Source organism: Lygodium microphyllum, chromosome 23 (genome assembly GCF_053477565.2).
Source record: "Lygodium microphyllum isolate KBCC chromosome 23, Lygodium_microphyllum_v1.1.10, whole genome shotgun sequence".
Classification (NCBI taxonomy): domain Eukaryota; kingdom Viridiplantae; phylum Streptophyta; class Polypodiopsida; order Schizaeales; family Lygodiaceae; genus Lygodium; species Lygodium microphyllum.
Window position 1 is genome coordinate 136776989 of NC_141157.1, and position 19496 is coordinate 136796484.

The 19496-nt window shown below is 44.2% G+C and overlaps 1 protein-coding gene across 1 annotated transcript in view; it reads right to left on the bottom strand.

Annotated features, from left to right (window-relative positions):
• Positions 1–17753, bottom strand: part of LOC148016787 (serine/threonine-protein kinase ATG1b-like) — a 118169-nt gene extending 100416 nt beyond the window's left edge. Inside the window, exons 1-2 of the mRNA XM_087664556.1 lie at positions 17044–17753; positions 13725–13842 (exon numbers count right to left, since the gene is read on the bottom strand). Of these exons, the coding sequence (XP_087520682.1) occupies positions 13725–13842; positions 17044–17478 (553 nt within the window). The 5' untranslated portion in view covers positions 17479–17753. The remainder of the gene's footprint in view (positions 1–13724; positions 13843–17043) is intronic.
• Positions 17754–19496: the final 1743 nt, after the last annotated feature.

Consider the following 19496-nt stretch of genomic DNA (forward strand, 5'->3'; position numbering starts at 1 on the left):
GATGAAGGAGTCATGTGCCGTGAGGCACCACTATCAATAATCCACTCTCGAGATTGGGAAGCCGCCATCGCAGCATCAGAAGCATTCGGTGAAGCATCCTCAATGACAACTAAATGTAGAAATGCAGTTGATGAGGGTGCAGCCACCGCTCCAGAATCCTTGGTGTCCTTCTTCTTGGTGTCCTTCGAGTCTTTATCAGGGCAATCCTTCTTCCAATGGCCAGTCTTTCCACAAATATGGCATGTGGAGTCTTTGTCCTTGTCCTTCTCCTTGTCCTTCTTGGACTTGTTATCCCCCTTCTTCTTCTTTTGGTCCTTCCCCTTCTTCTGAGAGGCTTGACCTGTCAACGCCTCCGTCTTGGAAGCATTCTGTCCCTTTAACTGTTCCTCTTGGTCCAAGACCATAGGAACCAACTCCTCCCACCGAAGAGTAGACTCTCGCCCCGAAGCAATAAGGGCAGAGTAAAATGTACCGAATCGTGGCGGCAACTGGGACAATAGTGTGATCGCCATATCTTCGGAGGAGATCGGCTTCCCCGCATTCTGAACCTGCATCTGTAGCTGCCTTAGCTTGTTAATGTGTTTCCTTAGCGAAGAAGACTTATTGACGGACAAGGTCCGCATCTGTACCTCCAAAGAAACCCTCTTCATCAGGGTCATCCGATTGTACATTTGATCAAGCTCCAGCCATATCTCACGAGCCACCGTCAAGTGCTCGATGTGAGCGATCACGGCTGTAGTGCATGATAGAAAGAGAAATGATCGAATCCTGGCATTCAGTTTGTCCCAATGAGACTGGGCCCTGGCCAACTCCGCACGAGCATCGGAAGAGAGTTTGGACTCATCTCTTACCGAAGGCCGGTCAATATCTTCCTGTACCAACTCCGCCAAATCATAGGACTCCAGAATGGCCAACATCATAACGCGCCAGATGCGGTAGTTGTCGCCATCGAGCTTCTGATCTGTAGGAAGAGCCGGTAAGACAGGCACCTTCCGGTCCATAATCGCCTGGAACTCCAAGTCCATCTCTGTAGACATCTTCACCTGCAATGCCTTCTCAAACGCAAAAGCAGTCCCCTCTGACTGGGTAAACTCAGCCTGCTAAGGCTCTTCCGCGTCCCGAAGCTTCTTCACCCGCCGGAGGCGATGAAAAAGCAAAACCTGCACTTTTAGGTTGAAAACTCAAACTTTCTCTGCGTCAAACAGCAGTAAACAGCAGCAAATCCACCACCTGTACTCCTTTCCTGTGCGCCCACACTCGTTTCAGCCTTGTTCCAAGGCGCAGCCCTCCTGTCTGCCCTTAACGCAAAAAACGCAAATTTGTGTCGCGATGGAAACTCCTCTTCAGGTTGATTCTGCGCTCAGTCAGCCCTTAAACACTGCTCTGATACCATGTCAGAGTGCAGCGGTGCGGAAGCGTAGGACTGAGAGTGAGAGAACGCAGAGAGAGAAGGGAGAGAAAGAGACAGTGTACACTGAAGATCTGCTGTATAAAGAATGCTGAATACAAAGATATACACGGGCGCAGTGTGCTGGACTGCGTGTCTCCACCCCGACGATGCGACCTGCTGTCCACCTCGAAGTCTGCTGCAGTCTGCACTGTCTGCTGTCTGAAATCTGCGAATAGAGACAGAGATCTGCACGGCACCGGTCTGTAATCTGCGACAGAGAATGAATGCCAGACTGCTGAAAACGTCAGCAATAAATAGGCGAAAATCTGCCTAGAATGGGGCGCCAAAATAGGGCGCAGCCTGATAAAAATCAGCTGCAGGCAGTCGGACTGCCACGTGGCAGTCCGACTGCACAGTCCGACTGTGCAGCTGGACTGTGTAGCTGCTGCCTGCCTGAAACCAGGCTATGATCTCTGACAGGGTGAAGAGCTTCAAGTGGAGTAGGTTCCCCCTTTAAGGTGGGAGGTGGAGGGTCCCCCGCTGAAGTCGAAGAAGAAGTAGATGCCCCCTCTGAGGGCAAAGAAATAACATCCCTCTCTGAATTCCCCTCTAAAGTAGATAGGGAATCCAAAAAATCATGGATCACGGACTCCAAAATGTCTGATGACGAAGGAAGTGCCACTGATTATGCCGAAGAAGGTATCTGGGATACCGAAGAGCACCCAGAGGTAGCCTCTTGAACCTGAGTAGTCGAGGGTGGGAAAGGGTGGGGCTCAGAATGAGCAAGAGGTGGGCAACAATCACTGTCTCTCAATGGAGCGGACTGGGTAGCCGAAGAAGAGGAAGGAGTTGAGCAGCCATTGTCTCTCGAAGAAGCGGACTGACAAGGAGACGGTATCAAACAATCATTGTCTCTCAGTGGAGCGGACTACAGAGTCGTAGATCGTGGAAGCCACTGTACCTGAAAATAAGTGGAAGCAGACTTTGTGGTTCCTTCAGGGGACCCTGATCTCGGGATCTATTATCCAGCAGGTACAAGTGATGCAGACTTGGTACTTACAAGATGGAGTGATTTAGATTGGGCTCATGATGTGGATCATCACAGGTCCACAATAGGTTATTGTTTTACCTTGGGTGCATGTGTTGTTTCATGGAGTAGCAAGAAGCAACCTACAGTTGCCCTATCTTCAACTAAGGCGGAGTATTGGGCAGCGTCTTCTACCACATGTGAGACAATGTGGCTTCACAAGTTATCGAAGGGGCTTGGCTACCCGCAGACACGTCCTACTGTTCTTCAATGCAACAATGAGAGGTACATTGCCTTGGCCTGAAACCCTATGTTTCATGCTAGGACGAAGCACATCGAAATTCAATACCATTTCATTGGAGAAGCTTTTGGATGAGACTATTCATGTGGCATACTACAAGACACAAGACAATCTTGCAAACTTGCTTACGAAGGCGCTTCCTCAGACTATACTTCGACAACATTCCAGATCCCTCAGCCTTATGCCACGTCCAGGATCTGAGAGGGGGTGTTAGAGATTATCATCCCCTGGACAGGCATTCATCCGATAGGCTGTGTACATATGCATTTCCTATCAAACACGCATTTTGAGAGGAGTTTTGTGTGGTGGAGCAAGCAAGATATCCACGAGGCAAATTTTTGTACGATCGCAATCGGCAGGACACATGGCAGTCTGGTCATACAGCAAGTTGCAGTCATCGCAAGTGCCACATGGCACAGCAGGAGCAGTCGGCCAGTTTCTTGCAGCCAACCTGCATTATTTTTAGCATTTCTTTTTGGACTTTTTATACTGCCCAGCCTCCACACACTTTCACATATTCTAATCACATGTTTCCAGATTGCTGATCATGGAGGCTGCTGCACATACTTCAAGCTTCACAGCCCGTGAGATCTTCAAGGTGGAGACATATGCAAACATACACTCTGCGCTTGTGTACATATTTGCTTCCTTATACACCATTCTTCATTGCAGATTTTGTGTTCCACTGTCTCTTCCTCTCTCTCCTCTCTCTGTTCACTCTCAATCTTGGTCATACACTTCTGCACCACTTCACTCTGACAAACCCAACCACTTAGAGGGCATTGTAAATTCCATCAAGGCAGCCTAAAGTTGTCAATCAATACACCAAGCTACAGCCCAAGGCACTTGTAGACACTACCATGTACCAAACCAATGTATGCAATTGCCAATTGAGTAAGAAATCAGTGAAGATCAGTAATTAGCAAATGACTCACAGATGAGCTGAAAATTCAACCTACATGTAAACACTTGAGTGCCCACTCTCATGGCAGCATCATTATCAGCTGCACAGCTCCAAAGGTTTAGGGATGGGACCACTGCTTGGTCTTCACATCATTGCCACAGATGAAGAAACCCAAGCATAATAGTAGAAACAAGCAAACAAACTAGAAAGGTGCTACTAGGCAAGCTCAATATTTTATACAGCTCAGCTAGAGAAGTCTCCCCCGCCACACCCCAGCCACTTAGAAGGCGACATCAATCCTGCACTGGTTAGGGCACCTGTCAAGGCAACCTAGAGTTTTCAATCAATACACACCAAGCTAAAGCCTCAAACACTAGCAAAAACCGCCACATACCAAAGCTCAAGTAGTACATTGCAACTAGGGCGGCTGCAAGAAGTAGCTTAGAGCAGCCAAGTGAAGCACTAGGGCGGCTGCAAGAAGTAGCTTAGAGCAGCCAAGTGAAGCATAACCACAAGGAAAATGCGGCAAGGCTGAGACAATCCACAATGGAGAGGTAGTAATAAGGTAAGCCACCTTGGTCCATATAGTATCAACTGCAAACTGAAAAACACATCAACAACAACACTTTGCCAGTTGTATCACTTGCTATTATTCATGAACCACCATGATGCACCACTGGAGTTGTCACATGCTTGCTACAAAACACAATGGGGGTAAAGGGCTTTGTAGCTATACCATGCCGTTGCTACCGAATGCACCTATATACAGAATAGTAGTGACTCAAAGCCCTGCCTTGTTTCCACACTACATGTGATTCCCTATACCCAGTGGTGAACCCTCTTATGTGCGGCGTCACGAGGGTGTAGTCCTGGGATGTGTTTATGTTGTCCCGCTTTTTGGATTGAATAATACAAGAGTATACCTTGAGCTCACATATCGTGTTACCTTTCTGTGCCGTGTTGAGTGCGTAACGAGTGCAGGTTTATCACACTTGGTATCAGAGCAACTCTTGCTCGGAGTGCTCACGGAAGCAGGAGAGAAGATCCAGTGCCCCGAAGAGAACGAAGTCGTAACGATCCATAGCGCAACGCCCCACGTCGCGTCGTCCCACAGTGTGTCGCCCCACGTCGCATCGACCCCAGTCACAACGCCTCGGCACGTCGACCCCGGCATGACGTCCCAACCCCGACACCACCCACCGTCTGAAGACGTGACGCGGCTTCCCCGCAGCACGACCACTTCCACCACAGGCGAGACACGGCTTCCCCGCGCCGACATCACCACCAACCATATGGAGGAAGAAAGGGAGAATGTCACCTTCCCAACAATAGAGGAGAGGAAGAAGAGTAGAGGGCAAGAATGGAGAGTGGCCCAAGAGGAGAAGATGGCAGGATTGGAAAGGCAGTTAGATAGCATGTCAGGTATGCTGGAGTCAATATGGAGGAACATGCAGATGAAAGAAGAGGAAGAGGAAAGGAAGAAAAAACTAGAAGTGGAGCAGGGCTATGGAGAATGGGTGATACAACAATAAGAGGAGGAGAAAAGACAAAATGCAAGAGGAGATGGATAGGATGGGTAGAGAGGAGACGTCTAGGAGGGCGTAAGATACAAGGAAAGAGAAGGAGAAGGTAGTAGAAGCAAGAAGCAAGAAGAAAGACAAGAAGAAAGAGAAGAAGCACCACCGAAGAGAAGAAGAAGATAGTGATAGTTCAGAAGACGACTATAGAAAATTCAAGATGCCCCAACCAGCCAAGTACAAAGGAGAGAGAGACGGGCTGGTCCTTAAGAAATGGATCGCAGAAGTGGACAGGTACTTGAAGTATTCCCGAATAACTGAAGATAGGAAGGCGGAAGTGGCAGCCATCTACTTGGAGGAAGACGCTGCCAGTTGGTACCTGCTGGAGCAAGAGCAAGGCCATACCATCTTTTCATGGAAAGAACTCCAGGAAGAACTGAAAGACTACTTCATTCCAAAGATGGAAAAATTCAAGGTGAGAGATGAATGGAGGAACCTCAAACAAACACAAGGGAAGATGAAAGAATACGTCAGCAAGTATAGGCAGATTATGTTGCAGCTACCAAACATGAATACATGGATTTTTATTTGAGATGCAAGAATGGGCTAGAAGAGATGTGGAGAAACAGGAGCCAACCAGCTTAGCAGAAGCCATGAGAATGGCTGAAAGACTAGTGGACCTGGAAGGCAGAAGAACTACCCAAGGGAACCAAAGCAGGTTCAACAACAATAACTTCAACAACAACTCCTCATGGAACCAAAGGCCCAATGCCCCTAGAGGGTCATTCACAAATACAAGGAGCCAAAACACCGCCACCACAACGGCCGTGTCACAAACCACATTAGTACCGAGAGGAGCAGTGGGAAGATGGGCAAACAACCATTACAGACCAACCCCTAGCACATCGTATGGACCCGCAGGATCAAATACATCATGGTGGAGACCCCCAGGTCCTACCATTGGGATCAAATGCTTCAGATGCGGGGGCCCACACTACCAAAACAGATGCCGGGTAGAAGATACAGCCTCATCAAGCGTGTCGAGGGTGAATGCAACTAGCGCATATGGAGGAGAAGAACCACAACCACCACGTATCCAAGAAATCCCAAGCAGAAGTGAGGAAAGCATGGACCACCCAAGGGTAGGGACAGTCAGCGCCCGACCCCACTGCATGGCGACCAGAGTAGCAGCAGTCCACCACCTATACATCAAAGGCCGATTGAGCAAAGGAAACCAACCCATCATGGTGGACACAAGGGCCACGCACAACTTCATGACACCAGAGTACGCAGCAAAACATGGATTGAAATTATCTAAGGCCCCAGAAGGATTAACAGTAACATTCGCACAAGGAGAAGCCAAGGAAGTGAAACAAGTCTTTGCAGTCCAAGTAGAAGCTGGCAAGTGGAAAGCAAAACTCAACTTCTTAGTAATCCCCATGGATGATTTTGAAGTGATACTAGGCTTGGAATTCTATGATAAATATGTCATTGCAATGTTCGGTAAAGGTGTAAATGAGATTATGCTAGATATGCAAGAAGGCGTCAAAGTACCCTGTGAAAGAATGCAATTGCCTGGCAGGACTCCAATCAAAGTGCAAATGAAGGAGAATAAGCCAAGAGTGTCATGTCAAACAGTGAAGCCAAATGCAACCCAACCAAGAAGCCAGACCCAAACTGCACCGGTCCAAGGAACCGTTATCAGGCCACGCATCATGACGTATAGTGCCAAGCAGGTAGAAAAGTCAGTCAAACAAGGAGATATGGTCTACTTATGTATGATCCGACCGATTGAAGAAGAAGATGGCAAAAAGCCCAAACACCAAAGCAAGAACACAGAAGTGGCAGAGATACTTGAAGAATTCAAAGATGTAATGCCAGCAGAGCTACCCAAGGGTCTGCCACCCAGACAGGATGTGGATCATAAGATTGAATTGATCCCAGGGTCTGCCCCACTGGCCCAGCTCCCTACCGCATGAACCATACCGAGGTCATGGAATTGAAGAAGCAGCTACATGAACTAGAAGAACAAGGGTTCATCCGCCCTAGCAAATCCCCCTTTGGTGCCCAAGTGTTATTTGTCAAGAAGAATGATGGGGGACTTAAGACTCTGTGTAGATTATAGGGCCCTTAACAAAATCACCATAAAAAACAAATACCCAATGCCCCTAGTGGAAGACCTCTTAGATAGATTGCACAGGGCCAAGCACTTTAGTTGTATTGATCTTAGATCAGGGTACCATCAGATCCGCATAGCAGAAGAAGATATCCCGAAAACAGCCTTTCGCACCCGCTATGGTAGTTTTGAGTGGTTAGTACTAGGATTCGGCCTAAGCAATGGGCCAAGCACATTTTGCGGCCTCATGGATGGAGTCTTCAGACTTGAGATAGATGTCTTTATCATTATCTACATCGATGACCTCCTAGTTTATAGCAAAACCTTAGAGGAGCACAAGCAACACTTACGCCGAGTTTTTGAGAAACTGCGGCAGCATCAGTTATATGCCAAGCCTGAAAAATGTGAATTCATGGTGAAAGAGTTAGAATTCTTAGGCTTTATTGTAGGAGCAGCTGGAATCAAAGTGGATCCTAAGAAAGTGGAAGCTGTCCAAAGATGGCCTATACTGAAAACTATAAGAGAAGTGCGGAAGTTCCTCGGCTTCACAGTATTTTGCCGAAGGTTCATCAAAGATTACAGCCTCATCACAGCCCCCCTCTCCCACCTCACCAAAGAAGATCACTCTTTTACATGGGGGAACGTGCAATAGGAAGCTTTTGAGCAGATGAAAAAATGCATGAGTCAAACTCCCGTCTTAATGGTGCCGAATTTCACCAAGCCCTTTGAAATTTCTACAGATGTCTCCGACTACGGCATAGGAGGTGTGCTGGTGCAGGAAGGTCACCCCATTGCTTATGAGTCCAAGAAATATACCGATGCTGAAACAAGGTGGAGTACACATGAGAAGGAAATGTTGGCAGTCATCCACTGCCTCACGAAATGGAAGCACTATGTTCAAGACAAGCACACAATAGCCTTCACCGACAATATCTCCCTCAAATACTTCCAATCACAACCCGAGTTATCGGCAAAGCAAGCCCCCTGGCTAGACTTCCTAGCAGAATTCGACCTAGAGATTAAACACAAGCCCGGCTCCACTAGCAAAATAGCAGATGCCTTAAAAAGAAAAGCTAACCTGAAAGCTGTCAGTATGGTCAACAGCAACTATATGGAATTAGTCAAGGAGGACTTAGAGCAAGACCAAGAGATGCACAAAATAATCAGAGATGTGGAAGCAGAGACGACCCCGCATGGAATGTACACCCTTGAGGGGGGTGTCCTATTTTTAGGCAAGAGATTGTATATCCCCAACAATTTGGAGTTGAAGAAATTCATCTTGCATGAGATACATGATGGCAATCTTGGAGGACACAAAGGGCAAAGCAAAACCTTGGAGGCCCTTAGGATGCAGTTCTTTTGGCCGAAAATGAAGGAAGAAGTCATCGACTACATCAAAACCTGCCCCACTTGCCAACTGGTCAAAGCACCACGTTCAAAACCAGCAAGACTACTACAACCATGGAAGACTAAGGTAAAGGCATCGTGAATATATCCATTGCATTGTCCATTGTAGAACAATAAACCACCTGCAACTCAAAATCCAAGATCTCCTCTCAAACATAGTGATATTGAACTTCAATGTGCTTCATGCCAACACAAAACACTGGGTTTGTGGCAAGAACAATGGTACTCTAATTGTCAACTTGGGTCTTTGTGAGAACTGACTGGCCATGGAGAAGAACAAGAGACAATAGACAATGATAGTGAGACCAGAAGAGAGTGTGAGTTCTTTACTAATATTATAATTGATTGAGAATAATGAACAAAAGTACAACAAAGCTCTAAGGTTAACCTAACCAACCTTCCACACACTAACTAGAGTTAAATTAACCAACTCTTAAATTAACCAACTCTAAGGCCTAGTGTCACCACATTAAAGGCCTTAGACACAAGGTGTCCACACTACACGTTGACACCTAAAAGTGTCTCCACACCACACGAATTACATCAAGCATTGCCCAAAATTGGCAATTTCTAACACCCCCTTATAGTGCCAATGTGATGAGGTACGAGGATCATCAATCACCAAAGCGTAATAAGTTCAAGGACTTGCGGAAAGCCTCAAACTTCTCACACGATAAAGCCTTGGTGAAAATGTTTGCAACATTTTCCTATATGGGAACATACATCAAGCTGATCTCTCCTACATAAGATCTCTCTCTACCATAATTGTAGTGAATCTCAATGTGCTTCGTGCGAGCATGAAACACAAGATTTCATGCTACTGCAATAGCACTCTGGCTGTCTGAGAGAATGGGTGTAGGATCGTCCAATAAAATCTATAGATTAGCTAACAATCTACACAGCCATACACATTCTACTATTGCTATGAAGGCTGCCATGTATTTAGCCTCACCAGACAAGGTAGCCATTGTAGGTTGTTTCTTGCTATGCCATGAAATGCATAAACGGCCCAAAAAGAAACAATACCCACTAGTAGACTGCCAAGTATCTTAAGTATCCAGCCCAATCTGAATCGTTGTAGCTGCAAGTTTCCCCCCCCCCCCCCCCCTTGGAAAATATCAAGGCATGTGTTTGAGTACCTTGCAAGTAACAGAAGATCCACTTAACAAATTGGCAATGAACTATACATGGGCTATGCATAAATTTGGTCACCCGAGATACTGCAAACTATATGGCAGGGCGTGTGTTGCAAAGAGAAATAAGGAATCCAATAGTCTAGTTGCAAATTGCAACATCAATCATCTCACTATCATCGTGCATAGAAAGCTTTAGCCATGGCTCCATCGAAGTGTTCATAGGTTTACAATCTTGCATGTTAAAGCTTTTCCACATACTTTGATTGTGACATGATAATACCATGCTGGTTTTGGGTGAACTAAATCCCCAAATAGTAATGTAAAAGGCCCATATCCAACGTAGCAAATGTATTCTTCAATTCAACTTTAAAATCTGTGATTCTGTCCTATGTAGGTCTAGTGAGCAACATATTATCTACATAAAGAATGATGACCAACAAGTCCTCCCCTTCATTCTTAATGTATAGAGTAGGAGCAATTAGATTGTTCTTGAACCCTTTGATGCTTAGATAAGCATCTATCTTCAAACACCATGCACAAGGAGCTTGTTTCAAGCCATACAAATGTTACACTTATCGTGTTTCTCCTATGTTCTGGCGTGAATGCTCCCTTATCTCACAAACACTTTTTACCTTCTAGCTAGAGAAGGATTTTTTCTCCATGTAAACACCCATTAGTGGGTGTGGCACTTAGTACTTTAGGGATTGTACTTTCATTCATTCTCACATAGTGGATGTGACCTTCCAACACTCTCTTCTCTCTTGTTGTTCACTTGTTCACTATGAGTGTGTGTAAGTGTGCACAGATTGCTGAATCCTAACCTAAAAGTGGTATCAGAGCCATACCTCCTTTCAACCGCAACTTTGCTCGCATGCCGCCATATTGAGCCTTCAGCTCGCCTGCTCTCCTTCTTCTCAATCTACGTGCCACCTTCAATTCAACCCTTCAATCCGTGCAATATTCTACCTTTGTGTCGAATCGCTATGTTTCAGCCCATCCTGATCATCCCCTGTGGGCTGTGCTACGGCTGCAAACACACTACATCCTGCTCGCAATCGACAGCTTGCTTACACCCTCACACTACCTCTACAACAGCCCGTTTCCTCTTGTGCTGCCTGCTCACGTCGCCCTCCTATCCCAACAAGCTACACCACAACATGACTATCTCAGCACGCCACACGAACCTTGACAGTCTTCTATCTATTGCCCGACAAGTCACACTGGCCTGATCCGTCAGCTTCTACCACATCAACCCCCACCACGCGCTGATTTGAGTCTTGATCAAGACATTCCAAAGCCTTAATCAACATAAAGACTTTTAAACTTGCTCCCGTTCGCGCGCAGTGCTTCTGCCCAACACAAATTTGGGGGATTTAACATTAGACTGCAATTTTCCCCAAATTTCTTCAAAACTTATGGCGCTTTTGCTTAAAAATCCCAAATCTCATCAAAATTTTGGGGTTTTTGCATTCTATGCAAAAAAGCTGCTCACTTTTGCACCAAAATTTGGGGATTTTCACATTCAAGCTTAAATTTCACTAAATTTCACCGATTAAATTTAGGGCTTTTATGAAATTTTCCTAAATTCATCAACATTGAGGCCATATATACCTTCTACTTCAAACATTCATGCACACTGGAGCCCTTTCAGCTGCAATTTCTTCATCAACACGATCAATTTTTTGAAAATTTGTGAGTTTTTTGTATTTTCTTTACTTTCTTTTTGAGTTGCACCTACATTTGTATATTGGACAGCAACTACTTACAGAAAAACCAAAAATTTCAGCAAGCAATGGCTGGGCAAAATGATTTGCTCAACATGTTTGGGGACTCAAACAAATTAGATGGCACTAATTATCCCATGTGAGCATACACGATGAAGCATATGCATGGTGGGCACTCTGGGATTAATTCCCAACTGCACTTCACTCCCCCACACTACACACCCTATTTCCCCTACCCACATTATCCTTCTTACAGCACTATCACCATAGTCACAAGTAACGGGCGGGAAGGACCCTTGGGACGTTGGGACGCCGTCCCCGTAACGGATCCGTGACGGGACGTGTCACTTACAAAAGTTGTTGGATGTAAAGTCCATGGGTGTAAAGTCCCTTAATCTCCGTGTGTATAAACTTGCAGGTGTGAACACATCCTTATTTGTACCCTGAACACAAGACAAAAGAGAGAGAAAAGAGAAAACACAAGAACACTACAAAGGAGAACTAACAAATGTGCTTGGGAAATGAAATCCATATACCAAACACGAGACAATCGTGTACAACAGTGAGTCACTCGCTGTATGGGCATTGGCACCAGAGGAGCCTGAATAAATAGGAAAAAATAGTGCCAACAAAGTGATCAGGTCGGCCAGCTTTTAATGATGGTCAGTCAGCATAAAATGCCAAAATAATCACTTCAATGACCACTAAAAAATACCTAAATAACTCTTAATGCCTAGCACATCCCAGAGACTCACACAGGATCTGACTAGACTGCTAACAAAAACAGGTATTTCTAGGCTTTCTTACAGATAATAAACGTCTAAACAAAACATAACACTTTGAAAAGCAAGATAACCAGACTTGTTTATAACACAAATGTTATTTTTGGGAAGGCTTCCAATACCAAACTGTTGTCAATGCCTTGTTGGAGGATGATAAAGACAAAGATGGAGAAGATGGCCAAAGAAGTAACAAAGAGGAAAACAAAACTAATGAATAGGTGGTAGCTAAGAAGCAAAATAAGCTCCTATATTACAAAAGTTTCCCGCTTTCTCAAGTGGCTTTGATGGTATTTGGTGAAAACTTGGGTATGCAAGAGAAAAAATCTCATGCCAAAAGTGGTCGATTTGCCTTCTATGATATTGATATAGAGGAAATGGGTGAGCCTTAGCATTTCTAATAAGAAATGGAAAGATAGCTGATGGGAGGAATCACAACAGCTAGGCCAAAAAGAGAACCAAAGTTAAACCACCACTTTAAAGCTCTTGCTCACAAAGTCCTATTTAGTCTCACCATGCACAAGTGTGGTGGGTCTACAGTAGATCTCCAAATGCTTACCCTCCAAACTACAAGTGTGCACCACATGTGGGAACATATGATTTCCACATGCGACTGTCAGAAAATACAGCGAATTCGAGACATTCTTTTACTGCAGGTACCTGCTCTTTTGCCACAGCATGAGATTTGTGCCACTTCATAGACTCCAAAAGTAGATTCACCCTCTCTTCCAATGTTTCCATCGCAACATTGGACCAGATGTGCAAATGGCTAATTGAGCAGCTAGCCTCTAAGAACAACATAGTCAAACGAAGGGTAAAACAGATGGTACCCCTCTAGGGGGAAAAAGTTGGCTAGAATATATGGACTCCAGGTGGGGCTTAAGAGGAGGCAGGCAAGTGCTTTGTGTGTGGCCAAAAGGGTCACTTGAAGGAGGTTTCTTCAAACAACACATTGCCAAAGAGGAACAACAAGAAGAAGAAAAAGCCCTTAGACGAGAAAAGGTCCTTGGTTGTGAGGCTTATACTCCAGTGACCCCACCTGTTTCAAATCCCCCAGGAATGCTCACAAATTTTCCACAGTAGCTTCAGAATGCAGCAGTAGCTTCAGAATGCTTTCACTTACAAGACAGGCCCCCAGAAATGCTCACTAATTTTCAACAATATTGCTTATTATTCCACATGCTACTGTTTTACCCACACACGCAAGAATTGCCTATTACAACTCAAACCTGTGTAGACAATGCTTATGCTATAAAAGCATATGACATACAAAGATAACTTGTCAAGAGATTACATAACAACATTTTCAAATACATAAGTTAGCCAGTTTTCCAAAAAGATAACATCCTTATGAATAAGGAGCACAAGAACACACACATCTAGCATAAAGGTGTCACTGCAAAATAGCTGCATAGTCACTCACCTAGTTGGCGCATGAAATGTCTCGCAGTCATCTCAGACACTCTCCCATAGCGATGAATATAGGCAGCTAGATCACCCCCTGCACAATACTCTAGAACTAGAAAAATGTGATTTGAAGCCTGCATAGAAAAGGCAAAAAGGAAAACATGAGAGAACCAAAAAACTAACAGCAAAATTTGGTAGTATGTAAGTTCCACTAGCTATCTAAGTATGAAACAAAGAATCAGTTTAAGTATTTCTCCATCATATGTGCACCCAAGAAAGGTCCAGTCATTTTGGTCATTTTTTATCTTTTGTCTGTCATCCCTATCTTTGTGCCCCGTCCATAATTTTGGCCCAAGATACTGTCCTAGAGCTTTTTATGTCAGGCTTGCCTATATCTCGGCTTCACCAGACATTTGGTCAACAGCACTTCAGTCATTGACTTCTTCTGTCTCCTGCCTTCTCTCTCAAGTCTCCAGCACCCTCACTGCAGCTACATCGATAGCACATGCAGGAGCTGAGCATTGTATCAGCTTCTTTCCATCATCCAGCTGAGTTTCTCATCGTCTCCACTCTTGCATTCAGTATATTCTGTCTGCCCGCATTCATCCTCTTCCACTGCCCCTCTCACATGTTATCATCCCCTAATCCTCCGCAAGACATCCTGCACAATGCTGTTTCCAGCCTTCTCCCCCTCAATCGGCTTGCATTTGGCAGTTGCAGATCTTGCATTTGCTGCAGCAGACACATTCGCCTTCTAATGCTGTTGCACTGCTGGGCCAACCCTGAGCCTCTGCTACACCTTTGTCCCCGCCCCCCCCCCCCCCCCCCCCCGCGGCCAACAAACAACTTTTTTAAAAAGCCTTGCGACTGGCCTGCTGTCCCTACACCTGGGCAGCTCCTTTCTTGATGCTTTTGGTGGTCCTTCAGCGTGCAGCAGGTTTGATCAGCCTGCCTTCAGCAGTGCACTGACCGGTGGACCTACACTGACTTTGGGAGTCTTTTGTTTGAGGAATTGGGACCTGCATTTCCACAGTTTCTGAGTGTTGGCTGCTGTGCTCCATCCAAAACAACGGTCACAAAAGCAAACAGACATCATGCTTGCTTCCCAGTCATAAAGCCAATACAGGCTCCCCCAAGCATGGGAACCGGTTTACAGGCCTAAGGTCTCAAGTGCAAGAGCATGTGGCACCATTGAACCCCAGTTCCTTTTATAGATCATAGTCACCCAAACCCTAGTCCTCTAAACGCATCAATCTACAGAACCATTTAGCTAACTTTTAGGACGTGTCTATTAGCAGATATGTCAGATCATGTGTGAGTCTGTGCATGCCATTTACGGCTGGGCACATTGTAGTTATTTTAGGCATTTTTTCTAGTGGACACTTCATGTCAGTTTTGCATTTTATATGCCAAACCAGCCTTTATGTGAGGCATATTTTATGTCTATATATTGGGACTCCTCCTCGATCATTGTCATTCACCTCCTTTGGGTTCTGGTGGAGAGAGGGAGCTGATGTTGGTGCCTTGACAACCAATGACTCACGTTTGATCTGTACTATCTCATATCTTGGTATATGGATTCCATTTCCCGAGTATCTCCTTGCTTCCGAGTTCTTTGTGCAGTGTTCTTTTCTTTGGCAGTGTTTCTCTTTCCTTTGTCTCTTCTTGTGTTCAGCAGTTTATTGTAGCAGTTTTCCACACTTCCATCATTGCATCCACTTCTAACAATGTTCACACCTGCGACCCTTAGTGACCAATGCTATAAGCACACTGTCAAAAGTGGACACAACAATGGAAGCATGAAAAAATGCTAAAATAAATTGTTGAAAACAAGACAGAAGAGATAGGAAAGAGACTGCAAAGGAGAACTCAAAGATATGCTCAGGAAAATGGAATCCATATACCAAACACAAGACAATCGCGTACAACTGTGAGTCACTCGCTACATAGGCACTAGGCACTAGCTCCTCTCTCCACAAGGCATGCACTAGATCTGCAAGTGATGAATGACTAACTGTGGAAGAGAAGCTTGGATAAATACATCAAAATAGTGCCAAGAAAGTGATCAGGTCGGGTCGCATAAAATGCCTAAATAATCACTTATGTGACCACCATAAAATACCTAAATATCACTAGAATAGTTGGCTTAGCCAAACTCACACGTGAGCTAACCATACTACTAGCACCCTCTCTCATATTATGGGTGATTTGATACAATGTAATGATACAATGATAAGGGCTCATCATAGTCCACACAACAAAGACCACCAAAACAGGACCATGGATACTGAAGCAGTGGGTGATCAAGCCACCACCAAGTTGCCTCAAAGAGAACCTGATTGGCAATGTCGATCGTACCACGACCTAAAAATAAAGAAGAATCATAGCACCTCCCTGTGTCTGCCATCAATGCCTCGCATTAGCGTACATGATCATCCTATCAAAAATGCCTCTAAGCAATTGCCTGCAAGTGGATGGAACCTCGCATATGAGCCAAGCTGGGCCCACACTTGTGAAGATGCCCCACAAGAAGTAACCTCCAGTAGGACTAGGACTTCTTTGGAGATACATGGAAGAAGTGCTGCATATGCCACAGCATCATCTTGGTCCCATAGTAGGGCATTCTCTTCAAAGTCCTCTTCATAAAAATCAATAGATAGAGGATTCATTCATTGAGAATAGGGAGTCAAACCAAAGACAATACACCATACTCTCTTCAACACAAACCAAGCTTTCACAACAACAGTCCAAGTGTGACAGTCAACACCTTGGAGCTTATCCTCTTTGTTAGCTTATGAGGGTTGCCATAGGGAAAAGATTGAAGATAGAAATGAGCAATTAGAAAGAAAACAAGGGGATAGGAAGAGGAGCAGGAAGAAGTTCAATATCTATAAGAGATAACAACATTAAAATACTCTTGTTCAAACTTGATATATCTCATGGACAAAACATTATTGGGTTGCAATGGATTTCCAGTTCTCTATAACCATCTGAAAATGTTAGTGCCTTTGCGATTGCCTTTTGTTCTTAATGTTAAATTATCAAAAAGAAGCATCTTGATAATCTAATGAAGCCTCTGAGGACCTTATCTTTTGCCCAATAATCCATATCTTGTAGATCATGATCATCTTTCACAAACAAGTTACTTAATGCAATGTGAAAATTTTACAATTGGTTGATGCCACGATTACAATTTCACAAACAAGATCACAATTGGTTAGCGCAAGTTTACAATTTCACAGACAAGTAACTTAATGCAATGTAAGCACTTTATCAATCTTTCAGAACTTGATCAAAGTCACAAAAATCTTGTGTGTTGAGAATGAGACACCAACCCAGATTGTGTCATAAAGGCGAATTATGTTGGGATGGTTGGTCTTCTTGAGGATGTCAATCTCGGACCTCAAGCTCTCTTGGAGCTTATTGTTCAGCTTCTCCAGTGCGATCTCCTTGATGGCAACGTCAGTCCCAGTCAGTCTGTGCTTGGCCTTCCAGACCACCGCAAAAGACCCGGCGCCAATCTGATGGGTCAGGACATAATCTCCTACAATCCTCTGATGTTGAGCCATCGCTGAGACACTCCGTGGGATTCGCCCTTGATTATTCATCCCTACCCTCTCTCCCATATCGGAATATGTTGCAAAGAAGAGACCTGCAGACTTGCGTTTTTTCTTCCTTCGGCCGATCTCCTGTTCGGCAATTTCTCTTTCTTCTTTTGCCCGTTTGACGATGTGGGTTTTCGCCTCTTCAAGGACCACAACAGTCGGCATGTGTCTCCTCCGTCCCTTCTTGCCCGATGCTGACAGGAATCGTTATTGCCATAATGATTACTTATAATAACAGGCATGAATGAATAGAATCTGAGATTCTTCCAAGCTTTTGTATATCTGATAATGATCTAGTAAACTCTCCCGGAGGGGAATGAGTGTGAATTGCAGGGAACACTTTTGATCGAATATATCACACCACGAATCCTGCCTAGCCCACTACGCGACACCTTCAAACCTTTCCTGATGACAATGCCCCACACGCGACACCTTCAAACTCTTACTTCTTGCAAACCTTCAACACTTTGATAATGCCCCACAAGAAGTGGATGGAACCTCGCATATGAGCCAAGCTTAATTAAAGAGAGCAAAAGTAAGAGTTTGCAAGCTTAATTAAAGAGAGCAAAAGTTCTTTTTTTTTTTTTCAAAAGCAGCCTTGGTTGAGGCCGGTTGCACACTGCCCCCCACGCCACGGCAATGAGAAATCTACATGTGCTTTACTTTATGCAGAGGCCACACCCAAAGTAAAGCACAAACGTATTCTCACTTTTCAATAGTTGATATGGGTAATTCTCTCTTGCTTCCAGCTCTAAAACCTTGTTCTTGTTAGCTCTCGTTGGGGGGATCATACTTCCAAAATCTAATGGTGACATGTGATCAAAACCTTCCAGCTACACATGTTCTCGCTTTAGCTTCTCATTCAATGAGGAACGTGCATAGATCTAATAGATTGTTGCCACACCATCTTTTCTCTTTCATTTTTCCCTTTGCCCCAACCATCATCTGTAACCAAACTAAAGGTTTACAAACTTGTTTGTCTTGTTGACAAAACCCAACAAAAAAAAAAAGATTTTAACATTAACTTGAGAGGTCTCAAAGGCACTCTCAATATCCATTTTGCAAAAGACCTCCTTACACTCTAGCATTTCTTATCAAACACACTCCCATGTTAGCCCACAAAAACCAAGCCTCTTTAGTTATGAGACCTTTATTCCCAAAAAGGGCTTGTTTACACTTGACGGTGCTATAGAATCACATAGTGCATATCATCTTTCCAAACATTTTCTAAAGCCTCTTGAGGGAACTAAATTCCCCAGATAGATTCAAAATGACCTCCCAAAATAGATTCAAGATATCTCTTCTTTCCTAAAGTTGAACACTCTAAGGGGCTTAATCTTCTTGAACCTCCCCAACTTCTTCTTGGCCTGAATTTCTCAAAAAAGAATCTCCAAAGCAAGACATTGATCCTAATAGACAATTGCCACCCATGCCTTCATAACACATTACTACTAAATCTTTGAAATAGGACATGCTAAGTACATTAGTACATCACTCTATTTAATCACCTTGAATCCAATCTCTATTAGCTAATTAGGGGTTGAACCCCATGACTTCTTTTTCCTCTTCACCCCATTCACTCTAGTGTCTAAAGATCAAATCCATAAAATTCAAGGGAAAGAAGGCACTTGAAGAAGAAAGATACCATTCATACCAACTTCCATTTGAGTTGTTGATTAATCTAATGGAAACCATGACCTTCAAGTACTACTTGGATTCGACTCAAAATTTTAGAGTTTGAAGCAAGAGGGAGGTACTCACAAGTCATAAATAGTTTTTACATTGATTCCTTATCTACTTTGATCAAGTTGGCTTTGTCATTCATGAACATCAATTGTCGTGGTAGCTGAAATGGGCACCAACAACATGGCATGACAAGATAGCACAATATATTGTCTCTATTGGTTTTCTTGTTGGAAATGCACATCACTCGCTTTATGGGCCTCAAAGTGATAGGGGTATTTTTATGATTACATTATATGTAGATGATTTGATTGTTGGGGATGACATTGTGCAAGAGGTGGAGTATGTGAAGAGTTTTCTCAAGCAAAAATTAGATCTAAAAATTTTGGGAGAGTTGTTGAAGTACTTTCTTGGCATTGAAGTGATAAGAACATCTAATGGGATATGGTTCTTGCAAAGGTGGTATATTAACGAAATATGGAATGGCTAACAGTAAGCAT